This window comes from Aptenodytes forsteri, unplaced genomic scaffold, assembly GCF_000699145.1.
Source record: "Aptenodytes forsteri isolate BGI_AS27 unplaced genomic scaffold, ASM69914v1 Scaffold374, whole genome shotgun sequence".
NCBI classification, from domain to species: domain Eukaryota; kingdom Metazoa; phylum Chordata; class Aves; order Sphenisciformes; family Spheniscidae; genus Aptenodytes; species Aptenodytes forsteri.
In genome coordinates this window covers 602590-616562 of record NW_008795678.1, presented here as the reverse complement: position 1 = coordinate 616562, position 13973 = coordinate 602590, and the positions used below count along the sequence as shown (strand labels likewise).

The window sequence follows — 13973 nt, the reverse complement described above, 5'->3', positions numbered from 1 at the left end:
CTAAAAAAAAAAAAAAAAAAAAAAAAAAAAAAAAAAAAAAAAAAAAAAAAAACTTGTTTAAAGCATGGAATATTATAACAGTATTATACATAGTATTTTCACGTAGAAAACTTTACATAGTTTTTCATATTACATAATTTTGGTATTCTCTCAAAAATGTATACATCCATTGGGCAAGGAATGCTCTTCTTTAAATTACTGATATTAAATGCACTTAATATGGAGACCTTCAAAAAAACTTAAGTCATTTTAAATATGTGAAAACATACATTTTACACAAATAACATTAAAGGTGCTGAACAAACTGAATTTACATATTAAAGGGAGCTGCACTTTTGACAAAAAAAAGCTTAGTTCTACTTCAGACTAGAAGTTACGTATTTTTAATCTTTCTCATTCTTACTAATAAGACTGAGCTAAACTTTGCGGGTGTTTCCTTGTATTAGTGGAAGTTGTTGTAGATTGTTCTGTTTACAACTCGGAAAGTGAGATACAAGACATGGACAAACTGTAAAAATAATTTTTCTTGTACTGTAAGACACAATAGAATCAACGTGAAAGGGAGTTTTTAGGGTTTTCCTCATTAGCATCCTCCCCCTGCCTACCTATTTCCTAGAGGGTTCCAAAATAAGAAGTAATAACAAATATCATGCAGTCTCCATATTTATACCATTATAGGTAAATCAGTTTATAGTTTAATTTGTTGCATAACACTACTTTAAAAGTCTAAGAGGTTACTTTTTATTACTGCATGTATTGCACAGATGTCTCGATCTCTGCCAGGATATGCTGGCACAGACCCTTGTTCTCGTTCATAGTTCCACTAAAACCAATAAAACCACCACAGGCAGACACGAGTCTATGTCCTGGCTCTGCTGACAAGATCGGACCAGCAGTGACTACTGCAGGAGTTTTGGCTCAGCATTTTTAGCTTCATTAAGATATCTATGGGTTATGATCTTTCTGACTGTCTAAGGGAAACCAAACAGCTGATGCAAATACAACCGTTTCAGGTATTACGCTTAACATACCATTCTTATTGCTTTAACACATACAATCAATTTCAGAAAATGGACAGGATTAAGGCTGTTAAATCCAATTGCATTCCAGTCCCCCTTCTCCTTCACGCACTACAGAGTCTAGGATGTTTTGATGTCACATACCTAATTTCAGCAGTTTATAAATGGTATAAATACAATAAAAGCTTTACTCAAGTAAAAGAACAGTCTCAGAACTAAGGCTGAAGGAAAGGATTGATTAAAGGCCCTTATTCTATATGCAGATAGTACAAATGTTGCACATTACGGTGAAGAAAGCCCACAATGCAACTGTAAAGTAATTTAAGATCTGAAAATTAAAAGACTTGTTTCAAGACATGAGTTGTAAGGCTTTCAAAACTGAAATACAAAAAAAAGCATGCAACTTTAAAGTTTGTGTTTTGATAGAAGATAAAGGTATACATTCAATGAGGCAGTGACACATTCAAAATCTGAAAAAGCTTCAAGTATTTTCTTTAGGACTGGAAGAAAAGGAATAGCCTATTCTTACAGGTTTAAATAGAGTTAAAATAAATACTTCATTTTTACTGTAACTGATGAAGTGAGATTACCAGGGAATGAGCAACTATACTAAATGCAACACAAAAGGACATTTCAAGTGCAGCAAGTTAAATATCAGCATTGCTTATTTTTCAGGCTTTTCCTATTGTAAAATATTGTCATATATTCCCTTCTACTAAATATTATAGATTTAATCTGATGGGCGTTGAAAAGTTAAAGAGCCACAACCATCATTTATTTTTCTTTGGTTAAAAATAAAAAGTAAAAAAAAAATGTGAAAGCCTTATCACTACTATTGACTGCAAAACCATTCCCAAACAATGCTTATATAGAAGCCGATTTACTGAAGAGCACCATATGAACCCTTTGGAAACAGCTCACAAAAAAAAAGAGAAAGAATCCCAACAGCTCCGAATGGAATATCCCAAGAAAACCTCAACTATGGCCACCCTACCAGGAAACTCAACTTAAAAAGCAAAGTAACAGGTTAAACACTTAATATATGCCAAGTAGGTTGCTGGGGTTTGTTTGTTTGTTTTTAAATACTGTTATATTTTAGGTTTGGCTAATATGGATAGCACAGCAGTTAATATAACACCTTCGTTTACATTATTTTAGGAAGCGGAACCTTTCCTCCCATCCTGCCATACTCTTCCAGTTAGAGAAGTCTTAAAACTTGAAATTAAAATTAGTTCAAAAGGACAGACCTTAGCCCTGCAGTACTTCAACTGTAACTGGTATTCTATCATGGGAACAGTTGGCACAGAAAACTTTTGCGTTTTGAAGAAAGAAAGAAAGAAAGAAAAATCTCCAGGGCAAGCAAAGCTGTAGCGTTATGTCACATTTGCTTCACAGATACCTTCAAAGCATAGAAGTGTATTGGTAACTCTTAGAGTACGTGAATGAACTTAAGTTTAATTTTGCTAGAGCAGTTTCGTGGGAATTCAATTTTCTTTTAGATCACAACAGGAACTAGTAGTTGAGAACAAAAATCATTTGCACAAAAAGACGAATCAGAATTTGCAGATCTGCAGTAAAAAGAGACAGAACCTGGTATGTATTAAGGACAGGACTTCTTGCGCCAAACAGACACAATTGCTACTAAATACATTATAGTCAAGGGTAAAAAAAGGGTGGTTTTATTTGTTCCGAAACTTGTTTTTAATATTGCTGTATATGCTCTGTCCATGATCTGGCAATGTATGAAAGTAAATGGAAAGTTTAAAAGTCTTTTTTTTTTTTTTAAATGCCTTTAACTCTAGACTAACAAGCTCAATAGAGTAGATGCTATTGTGTGCTCCTGATGTAAAACCTTCCATAAAAACAAAAATAAGTCTCAAAAGACGAAGCACTGATATTAAAAAAGTTTTTAAAATGACTTGCTAAACAGGAGGGAACCCCCTTCCCCCGAATCCCCTACAGGCTGTCCACTTCAAAAACCGTAACACGCTGCCTGGTCTAGTCATGTACACACAAAGAAAAACCCAGAATGATCGTGGGTGGTCATTAGCCACTGCAGTATAGTTTATTATGAACACATGTGCTAACATCACAAGGCTATACAACTATATTCATTATTTCCAAGGGGCATAATTTCTATTGAGGAATCCAGCTGATTTATCAGATTTAGCTGGGATGCAAGACTGAACAATTGATAAAAGACTAGAGGAGACAGACTTGATCATAAGGATGACTAGCATTGAAACAAAGAGACTTTACATCTACTGTATTAACTCTGTAAGCAATAATTTAAATAAAACTGCTGATAGTTTTGTAGGATGGACAGAACAGGATTTTTTTTCCTCCTCCCCAAATGCCATTGTGGTAAGAGTAACTTGCTGCTGTGTTGATACACCAGGGTCCCATTTTTTCCCCATCCACTTCAATCCATCTCTCGAACACAGCTTTATGTACACGTGGAAGTAACCAACCCTACTTAGGGCTACCAGGAAGGTAAGTTCATCCCAGTTGTCCGTATCTGCTCCTCTGTTATGCAGATTTTGAATACAACGCCTATACGCAGGAAGAACTTCCGTAGCACTGCTCGAAGCTCAGGAATCAGGTCAAATTGCATGATTTCACACAAGTATGGATAATATGTTGAAGCATGTGCCCTAAACTATCAAAGAAGATACGGAAAAAGAACGTTAATCTCTATTACTATAGGAAAGCACAGAGTTTTTCCACGTTCATGGGTACGCCAACTTGTTAAACCACAAGGTCTCACCCTATCAAAGGCCCCCCTGGATTAGGGCCATCAAGCCCAGTGTCTGTTTTCTGCAGCAGCCTTAGCGGATGCCCACAGGAAACCATACACATTGCGCGCAGTTGGCATTACTCCCCTAAAATAGATTCAGACTATTTTGTGGCTCAGGGATTTCTCAGGCTAGAGGTGGTATCAGGGACTACTTGTAGAAACACCCCCCTCTGATGTGAATTTGTCCAGTTGCTTCTCCAGCCTCTTTAAAATATCATCCACAGTACATAACAACACCTTCCACAGCTGAACCGGTGTGTGAAGAAGTATCTCCATTATGTGTTTGTTTCCCCCCCCGCCCCTCCAGTGACGCCATCTCCGAAACTCTCATTCACCATCTCTTCCAGTATAAAAATCATCAGTCCTTTCCCTCTCTTCGTGCTAATAATGACCTTATGCACCTCTCATTTTTATTTCTTTTCCAGATAAGAGAGAACTGAGTAGAAGTCTAACCTGCATACGGTTCCATGTATGGAAGCCAGTCTACATCCCTTACTCCTGTTACACTCTCAACTGTCTTCCAGCTCCATCACACCCCTTTCAATATGGGGGATCAGAACTGCAAACAGTATTCAAGATGCAAATCTGTCATCAATTTACACAAGAAGAATGTTTTTTCCTCTATTCCCTTCCTAAAAGTGCTCAGTATTAGTTACAGGGAAAGTTGATGGAACACTTTCACCACAGAACTTTTATAATAAAAAGATACTGGGATTGTGTACTAAGGAAGGGGCAGCTTGGCATTTTTATCTATAAGGAGTTAAGATTGTTCTCACAACACACCGTAACCACAGGGACATCACTAAATTGCTGCTAAGTGAAGCCAAGTCACCACTACTACCAATTTCTTAAAATATTGGTAAATTGCAATACAACATTCCAGACTACACAAGAGAAGTGAAATTACACACTTCACAATACAGAAAAAAAACCCTACACCAGGAAAAAATACCATACTTTAAAACAAGATGAAGTTCAACAGCATTGGAAAGTTTAAAAAAAAACCACACAACATAAGCAACTTCCAGAAGTTTCTCTGCATGTCCTAATGTACTGAATATTTGCATTCACCTTTTCCTCAAAAGGGCCAAGATCCTGAAAATTACTTTTTGCTATCACTGTCAAGGAACCAGAATTCCAGTTTTACAGTAGTGAAATTTAACTCTACCATTCTGTGCAGCTGTAATACAGCACAAGCCCATCCTTTATTGCACACTCATTGCACTTTTATATGAAAGCTCTGCAGTAATTCTATCAATATTTCTATAGAACTGTGAATTTCATGGATGCAGTCCGATTTTTACAATGGGGAATGCTTGCAAAAAATTAAGCAACAACTGCTGTATTTCAAAGAGAGTACACGCTATATGAATAAGTGAACTAGCCACCTTGCAGTACAGACGATAATAAAGACTGAATTCAACAGAAGAAGAAATGAAAAAATATCTGAATGCAAACAGACATGACTTCCAGACTGTTCTTACCTTTTCGTCACTGATTTTTAGTGTTTTCGTTAAAAGCAACAGCAGGAGATTGGTCCAAGCTTCTCTGTGGCTTTCTGAGTTCACGGTAATAAAATATGCCAGGGCTTCACTACATACACTAAAGAGATGACACAGTTCAGACAAACCATAGAGAAAACCCACAAAGTTTTTATAACATGCAGTGTTTGTCCTCTCATAGTGTATTGTTTTCGAGTAAGATGCATTTCCACGGGAAAGTTTTCAATCACATGCAACAACTTTAATTACACAAATTTGTCTCAATGATTTTTCTGTTGCAGTAGTTGTTACAAATAACTGAACTGAAATAGTTCTCATATTGTCAACAAACAACCATGAAGTCAGAGGTGGAAGAGTCTGATTTTCCTCATAAACATTCTGTAATTAACATGTTGTCACCTTCAACTTGCAAACATTATTTTCTGATCCTTACATTGGGACAGCTTAGGCAACAGCAACATGAAAGACTTCTCCCTCCAAATCTACACTGCTTTATTAAAGATCTGCAGAGCTCAGCGTCACGGATTAAAGAGGGATTACTATTGTATTAATAAATTTTTGGTCCTTGTTGTAGACTGTCAACACATGGTACAAACTGTACCACTTACTATGGCTTTTTGGGGCACTATTTTAATTAAAGAGGGAGCAGAATCTCCTCTCTTACACACCAAAAAGATTAGTATGTTCATAGACACTGACAAATCAGAATGCTACTGATATCCACTGCATTAATACAAATACCAAGTTTAAGAGTTCTTTACATTTGATTAGAGATTAGTACTCTGAACTTTTATGTACCAACAACTCACTTTTCAAATAAAGGAGGCCATAATACCTTTTTATATTTATTTAGCATAATTTTCTATGTTTACCTAAGTTCCAGGTATACAGCAGCTTATACTGTACTCTGTTTAGATTAGTGTATCCTATTATACCTCTGAATATCATTATATACTCAGATGTGAAAAGTATTCATGCACCACCACTTTTGTAAAGAAAAGCTTATGTCAGGAAAGAAGGTGCTTCATTTATTCCAAGTAGATTGCTTCCTTATTGCTAAATTAACTTTTAATAAAGAGTGGTCATCTCTCTCTCTCTGTATACTGTGCACACTCTGCTCAGCAAGTTAAAACAGAACATCTGTATCCAGGGATGCACCACACTGGCTGAACACAGAACGCACCAGAACCAAGCTGATACTCTTACCTAAGCAGTCGTCGTTGTATAGCATCCCACGAGTCTCGGCGGTTTTCATCCACATACATTCGAAAGAGTATTCTCAAGCAACAAGCCAAGCTGCTGGTCTCTTGTTTTAAGAGATTGGGTTTTGATTTACCCTTGAACCCTAGAAATCAGTTACATATAGGGAGAGAGGGAACATTCACATTTGTAGTTACTACCCAAGAGGTAAAGTTTATCAACAATACCTCCGCTAGTGAACAGTAATGATTTCTTGTCCGGATAATATTTCCTCCTCCTTGATTTTGACTAAGACCTAATCTATTTATAAAGATATTTAACTACAGTAGTACCAACTGCATAGCTCTGCTTTAATCAAAAAAGTAGATAATTTAGCAAACAGAATTATTCTCAAGTCATCAGGAAGGAGACAAGTAATAAAAGCATGCAACACTGTCAGATTAACTGTAGAGATTATTGCAATGGCATACTTCTGTATCTTGACAGCTAAAGCTATAAAAGCAGCTCAGTATTTTTATCAAACTAAAAATAAAAGCCTCACCTGCTCTCCATAACACAGTTCGCTGTTCATAATTTGAATTAAAGGCTTTTGAAAATGAATGAGACTCTTGCAGACAATCTAGTAACTTAAAGAGGTGATGAGAAGACATATATTTATACATTCCTTGGTCTTCTGTGTCAATGTGGATATCTGCATCCAATGCATCTCGCTAAAGGTGAGGGGGGAGAGAGGGCAGAGTGTCAATAACATTCTTTTTATATAAGCTTAAAAGACTTTGATACTTCACAGACCATATACCACTAATTCCAGATTCCATGTTTAGGTACAAGTGAAATATTAGTGCAATATAACACAGCAGAATGATCCTGTCAAATATCAGAGTTGTACTCTGATCGTCCCCCTGTACTCGGCGCTGGTGAGGCCGCACCTTGAATACTGTGTTCAGTTTTGGGCCCCTCACTACAAGAAGGACGTCGAGGTGCTGGAGCATGTCCAGAGAAGGGCAATGAAGCTGATGAAGGATCTAGAGCACAAGTTTTCTGAGGAGCAGCTGAGGGAACTGGGGTTGTTCAGCCTGGAGAAAAGGAGGCTGAGGGGAGACCTTATCACTCTCTACAACTACCTGAAAGGAGGTTGTAGCGAGGTGGGTGTCAGCCTCTTCTCCCAAGTAATAAGCGATAGGACGAGAGGAAATGGCCTCAAGTTGCACCAGGGGAGGTTTAGATTGGACATGAGGAAAAATTTTTTTCACTGACAGGGTTGCCAAGCATTGGAACAGGCTGCCCAGGGAAGCGGTTGGGTCACCATCCCTGGAGGTATTTAAAAGACGTGTAGATGTGGTGCTCAGGGACATGGTTTAGTGGTGGACTTGGCAGTGTTAGGTTAATGGTTGGACTCGATCTTGAAGGTCTTTTCCAACCAAAGTGATTCTACGATTCTTTTCAGTAGGATATTTTAAAAGATAGAAGTTATGATCTATCCTAGTTACTGATAAGGAGAAAAAAAAAAAATCAAGAACAAAGGAAGAACCTCCCTTATCAAGGCATAAAAAAGTCATAGCAATACAATATAGAACATTTCCTCTCCCCTAGGAGCTGACTGAGTAGGTCTCCTGAATTCTGAAAAGCATGAAAATGAACCACAAAAATAGTGCAAGTTTAAATGTTGCATAGTGTAGAATTTCCCCATCTTTGGCTAATGTCAAGTTTCATTAAAATTGGTCAATGTTTTTAGCTAATTTCATTAGAAATTTAACTATACTATCCCCAAAACACTATCTGAATGCACTAGCCCAAACTTCTAGCCTAGGGCTTTATTAACATAACCAAGCAAGAGCTACCTTGCACTACTGCCTAGCACCAGAACTTTCAGGGACGAGATCTCTCTGAGGCAGGTAATGAGTTAAATCTTGACCATTAACCTTGCTAAAGTTCAACTTCAGCATTTCCTCCTATGTAAACACCTAGAGACTGTGCAAAGCCTCAACTGTGGCTAAATGAAGACACTCAGGCTAAACAACAGAAAAGAATGCTTCCCCCCAAAACAAACAAAACCCGTTCTTGATGAGTATATATTTATTATAAAAACAATGATAATATATTATATTGATAATAAAAATAATGGTAATATAATTATAATAACGCAACAGGCAGACTGCCAGGAAACACTGGAGGCAGTAAAAAAAGTCACAGCTTAAGAGTAATGACACACACATTCAGGGTAGTGCTGAGAATTAGAAAAAGGAAGGGACTATATACTCTGTTTTGTAAACACACTTCAGAGCATTGGATAGTCTTTGTACTTTACTGCCACAACAAGGTGTAAATAAGTCTGATGGTACCTGAGCTGCAGCCATGTGCTCAGCATCTTCCTTCTTGCTTGTGGCTGGATAGAACACTATGTTATCAATGGTCTGTATCAATTCCAGCTGTACCACACACTTTATAAGGAGGCCAGCAAATAGTTTCTGGTCTAATGAAATGGAACACAAGTTTCAGAAGCAAACTTACGACAATTCACTTATAACAGGCTAGCAAAACACTACATTACCATTAGCATTTTGATATTTAGTGATGCTGTGAATTATCTTATACAGAGAAAAATTTCTCCGCAACACAAGTTGTATCCCAAGTTTAAGCACCCCAAAACTTTTGCTACAGAACTACAGAAGTGGATTAAGAGTGGCTATAAAAGTTCATTTAATGAACTTGCATGTTTTCCTTACTTGTATAAGGACCACCTTTCCAGCTCTCATCCGTTGGATTTGAAAATTGACTTTGTCCTCTTTCTGAAGCATTTTTATCCATGCTGCTTAAAGACTGGCGATCTAGGTCTAAATCCTAGAAGAGAACGCAGAAAAATTCTAGCAATCCAAAATACTACCTACCAACCAGCTACCAGTTTTCAGATGACATCACTAATCTTAGATTGAAAGGCTTCCTGCATCCATTCTTTATATCTTATTTTACAATGACATCAAATACAAGCTAACGTCAATTCCAGTATTTGTTGTCAAGTGTATTTACTACACTAACCTAACACACAACCCTTCAAGTTAGTTTGTTGCACTGAATTAACTCTTACCAAGTGTTTTTCAGCTGAATCTTCTTCCATTCCTGCAGGCCTCCATGTCAGCAAGCTTCACAAAGAAAAAAAAAAATAAAAAAAAGGTAAATATTGTTGCTCTGGAATCAGGTATTAGTTTGAGAATTAAATTTATGAACTTACACATGAGGAATAGTAGTTTTGAAGATTTCTAGCATACAATTGCATGTCTGGCCCCAGACTTCAGGGCTGAATTTCTGTCCATTTAGTATTACCAGGTTTTCTAGGCAGTTTGTACCTGATCGAGCCAACTGCTCATTATCTGTGAAAGAATTGTTCCATATTTATCAACTTCTACAATATCAATGAAAAATTAAGCATCCTCTATTACTGCTCCATTAAACATTTTTACCAATATTGTGAAATGCATGCTATCTTAGCTCAAAGCCTACTTGTAAAGTGTACTGCAATAATACCAAGCTTAGGAACCTACTGAATAAAAAAAAAATAGTGTTTAAAAATAGACTTCATGAGATTGAAATCCAAACAGGGAAGACAAAGGACAGGAGAGAAGCAGAAAGGAAAGCATACAGTGAGACAAAGGAAGGAAAAGCACCAACTAGAAACTTATGATTTCCTGCAAGGTAGTCCCCCCACATTCCGTAAGAGTTGCAGCCTAAAAGTAAACACATTCTTTAGAAAGTCGTATCGAAAAGTACTAGATGGTTGAGAGAAGGTGGGGGGAAGAAAAAAAAAGCAGAATGCATACACACAGGTATCTGTACATAAATGAGGTATTTTATCCATGCAGCCAATTGGAGAAAGGTTGTTGACAGAGGATTAACACAACTCTTTAAAAGCTTTTGCTCTGTCACAATAGCATCATAAACACGCTAACAGAAGAGCTGCCTAACTGATTAAATAGAATGATGCTCGAATATTTAAGATACTGCATCCATCTATTATATAACATATTGTCCTAATGGTAGTTTTTAATTCTTCCAAAATTCTTAAACTTTCCCCTTCTTAAGTAATGAGCATTTAAAAAAAAAATACATTAATCAAAAGATACAAGTAAATAAGCTACCTTGTTTTACACACCAGTGTAACTGTGCAAGTATGTCAGGAAGAAGAATCTCATTTAAAGCTTCATAAAATTGCGTAAATACATCACAGATTGCATAAAGTGCATGGTTGCATGTAGTGGTCATCCATTCAGATTTCTATGAGGAAAAAATGAAAAGTCTTGTTTTTATGTGGGTTCTTCTATGATGATAGCACTTGGCTTATGCATGGCTATTCAACAAAGGATGTTACCTCTGAGGAGAGGAGCAGAGTTTAGACAAAACCAAAAAGTCTCACTACTGCAGATGTCTAGTGAGAAGCATTTAGTTGGCCACATGAATACAGTTCAGAAAACTATACCATTTCACAACAAATTGTGAATATTCTCCTTGAAAATATCCAGAAAGAACAGACAGATAGGTCACTGGATACTATGACAAGTTTCATACGTACCACAGAATACAGCAGAATACAACAACACATCATTATGTCTGGGGCAGTATGGGGTGGAAATACACTGACAAGACAAACAATACAAACTGCTGCCTTGATTGTCTGAGTTCTTAAAAACCAACCCTAACATTTGGTTGTTTTTTGGGGTTTTTTTGGGGGGGTTTTACCTCTGTTTGTTGTTCAGGGAGTTTCATATTATCAAAAATCCGAAACACAATTCTGAACAGATCTTGCCACCAGTGCTTTTCAAAGGTATGGCCGTAACTCTTCATTATTTCAAACATCACTGTTAAGCCTCTGTAAACAAACCCAAACAAATAAAGGAAAAGATGTTAAAATGTGTACCTGTGATCTCTTCACTAACTTGAATTAAAAAAAAAGCTTTATTACCTTGTTCTAACATCTAATTTGCAACGATTAATGATACAAGAAAGTTCAAATAAAATGGGAAACCATCCTCTGACCCATACTCTGTCCCCAGGAGCAACATTCATGTCATCACTCGTGTATTCTCTTAATACCTTGGAGATAGGCAGGGAAAAAGAGATGAAAAAAAAAATCTCAGAATTCTTTAATTCTGACAGGTTTAGATACTACTAGTGGCACAGAAATACTTGAAAAGTTAGCTTAGTTTCTACCGTAACACTCAAATCCTGTAAAATATAAGTATAAATGAGACATATCTATTTGTGAAAACTCTGGGAAAAAAATACAGAAAATACTTAAATCCATTTTACTTAAGTCCTGTAAAGCCTTAACGCTTTACAAGTTGCAGAGGTTTGGACTTTAGGAAGCAAGTTTAACAGTGACAAGCAACAATTATATAGATTTCCTTATTACCTATCTTTAAGTTTGGCATAAACCAGTTCTACACTTTCCTGGCATATTGGATACAGCATGCACATCTTGCAATGGTAACATGCAACTGCAATCTAACTCCAGGCTCTTTTCAGCAAAGTGATTATTATATTAAGTATTCATACAATAGACTGATGTAGAAAAATATGCACATTAGTAACCAATTTAACTAGACATAATGAGGGTGACAGAACAGGAAGTATTGTTTTCCCGGTCATCCTAATACTATTAAAAAAGGACTATTTCATTCAGTTATTTCCAATTTGGACTGATCCAATTTAAAATTTTTTTAATTAGTCCTAGTTTACTGCTTATGTAATACCAAAATGACTCCTAATTCTGAATAAGCTTTTAATATAAACACTTGCTGCTGGGAGACTTAAGTTTGAGTCTGAAAGCTCTTTCTTAGTTACAAGATTAGTCTCAGTTTAACAGTAGAAGATAGTGTAAGAATACACAAGGGTAAAAATTAAAAGAAAATACCTGTGGTCTTTCTGAAACGTATTTTGCACAATACCGAATAAGTCTAATAGCTTCCATGCTGGTGTCCGGAAATGCAACATTACAGGCAAACTCAGAAAGACACTTTACTGCATCCTGAAATGAGTCAATTGCTGCTGGAAAGTGCTGTTGAAAAATATTTGCTGTGAAGAACAAACAAATACACTTTTTAAAATTTACTGATATTGAAATTTATAGATAAACTGGCATTGATCTACAGGCATCAGCCATGGTATACCACTACCAAATGGACAAACATGAAAGGACCAGATCTTCTAGATTAAATAAGGTTCTCTGTCTTCCCTTGGATTCTTCCCCATCCCACCCCACCACCCAGATTTGTCAGCATCACATTTTCTCAGGTTGGATAATTACCAGTTTTATAATCTAGGATTATTTCATTCATAATCTGTATTATTTCATTGCTTCTTATATGGTTCCGTTTCCTCCCACAGCATATGCAACCCAAAGCTCTTAAAATATTTTGAGAAGTAATAGGAGTAAAGCCTGATGTTAGCTTCCCTGCAGTGAATGAAGTTACCTACATTTACGTAAATTATCTAAGCTTGTAATTATTCATATTCTGCAGCAAGAGAGGAAAAACCAGTTAGATTTCAGACTTAAGAGACAGACTAAATACAAAACAAATCCAATGTGTACAAGCTTTTGAACAAACTACAACTCTCAAGATCTATGCAATTCAAGTTAGCAAAAAAACATTTTGTTACTATTTGCATTTATTAATACTGTCCATAGCTCTTTGTCCCCACGCTATTTAATAGGAAGAGGGTAGTTTCAGGACATTTAAGAAAGCTACGATCAATATTGAAGGTCCATTTCAAGAATATTTGGGTTGGTTGTCTTCCTTTGAAAGTGGCAGCAGTATATCGTTCAAATATACTTTTAGAGCAGGTAGGCTGTATGAACCAAACTCTACAAGCAGTCACATATCAGCATCACAAGCTTTATGATCCCCACCATACGATACTGAATCGGCATGTAAGTTTGCGATATGTGTTCCTTAATCCAAAACAACTTATTGCGACAGATGGGGCAACATACAAACTTATTGAATCTACTCCAAACTTCCAAAGTTCTATAGCAGGATATCTATATCTAGTTTTTCCTGTCCATAGCAATCAGGAGACTTGACAGGTAAGACCTGGCTGCAGAGTTTAAAAAGTCTGCCTGCAAGATCCTGTGTTTATTTACCTGGAAATACAAAAGTCTTATTCAGATGGGCCTTTTAAACCAGAATCACAGCAGCTAAGCTAATTTGGGTACTCGCATCTGTCAAGCATTACTTACTAACTATGTGTGCTGTAGTTTGAAAGGCCAGCTCCACAATATTCCCATCATGGTCTGACGCTGCTTGATGAAAGACTGCAAAGATATTCTTCCAGCCTGAACGAATATTACCAGCTTGAGAGTTTACCATCTGAGCAATACAGCGTATTACCATGTCCCGAATAGTTGGAGATCTAAAAAAAAAAAAAAGAAAAAAGGAAAGAAAGACTTTCACAAGAGGCACA

General features: G+C 36.6%; 1 protein-coding gene across 1 annotated transcript in view; it reads right to left on the bottom strand.

The window, feature by feature from the left end:
• Window positions 1–3501: 3501 nt before the first annotated feature.
• Window positions 3502–13973, bottom strand: part of ARFGEF2 (ADP ribosylation factor guanine nucleotide exchange factor 2) — a 29550-nt gene continuing 19078 nt past the window's right edge. Inside the window, exons 26-38 of the mRNA XM_009282632.2 lie at window positions 13750–13922; window positions 12424–12584; window positions 11473–11603; window positions 11250–11379; window positions 10652–10787; window positions 9748–9886; window positions 9604–9658; window positions 9245–9359; window positions 8861–8991; window positions 7060–7228; window positions 6525–6663; window positions 5301–5418; window positions 3502–3678 (exon numbers count right to left, since the gene is read on the bottom strand). Coding sequence (XP_009280907.2) covers window positions 3502–3678; window positions 5301–5418; window positions 6525–6663; window positions 7060–7228; window positions 8861–8991; window positions 9245–9359; window positions 9604–9658; window positions 9748–9886; window positions 10652–10787; window positions 11250–11379; window positions 11473–11603; window positions 12424–12584; window positions 13750–13922 — 1774 coding nt within the window. The remainder of the gene's footprint in view (window positions 3679–5300; window positions 5419–6524; window positions 6664–7059; window positions 7229–8860; window positions 8992–9244; window positions 9360–9603; window positions 9659–9747; window positions 9887–10651; window positions 10788–11249; window positions 11380–11472; window positions 11604–12423; window positions 12585–13749; window positions 13923–13973) is intronic.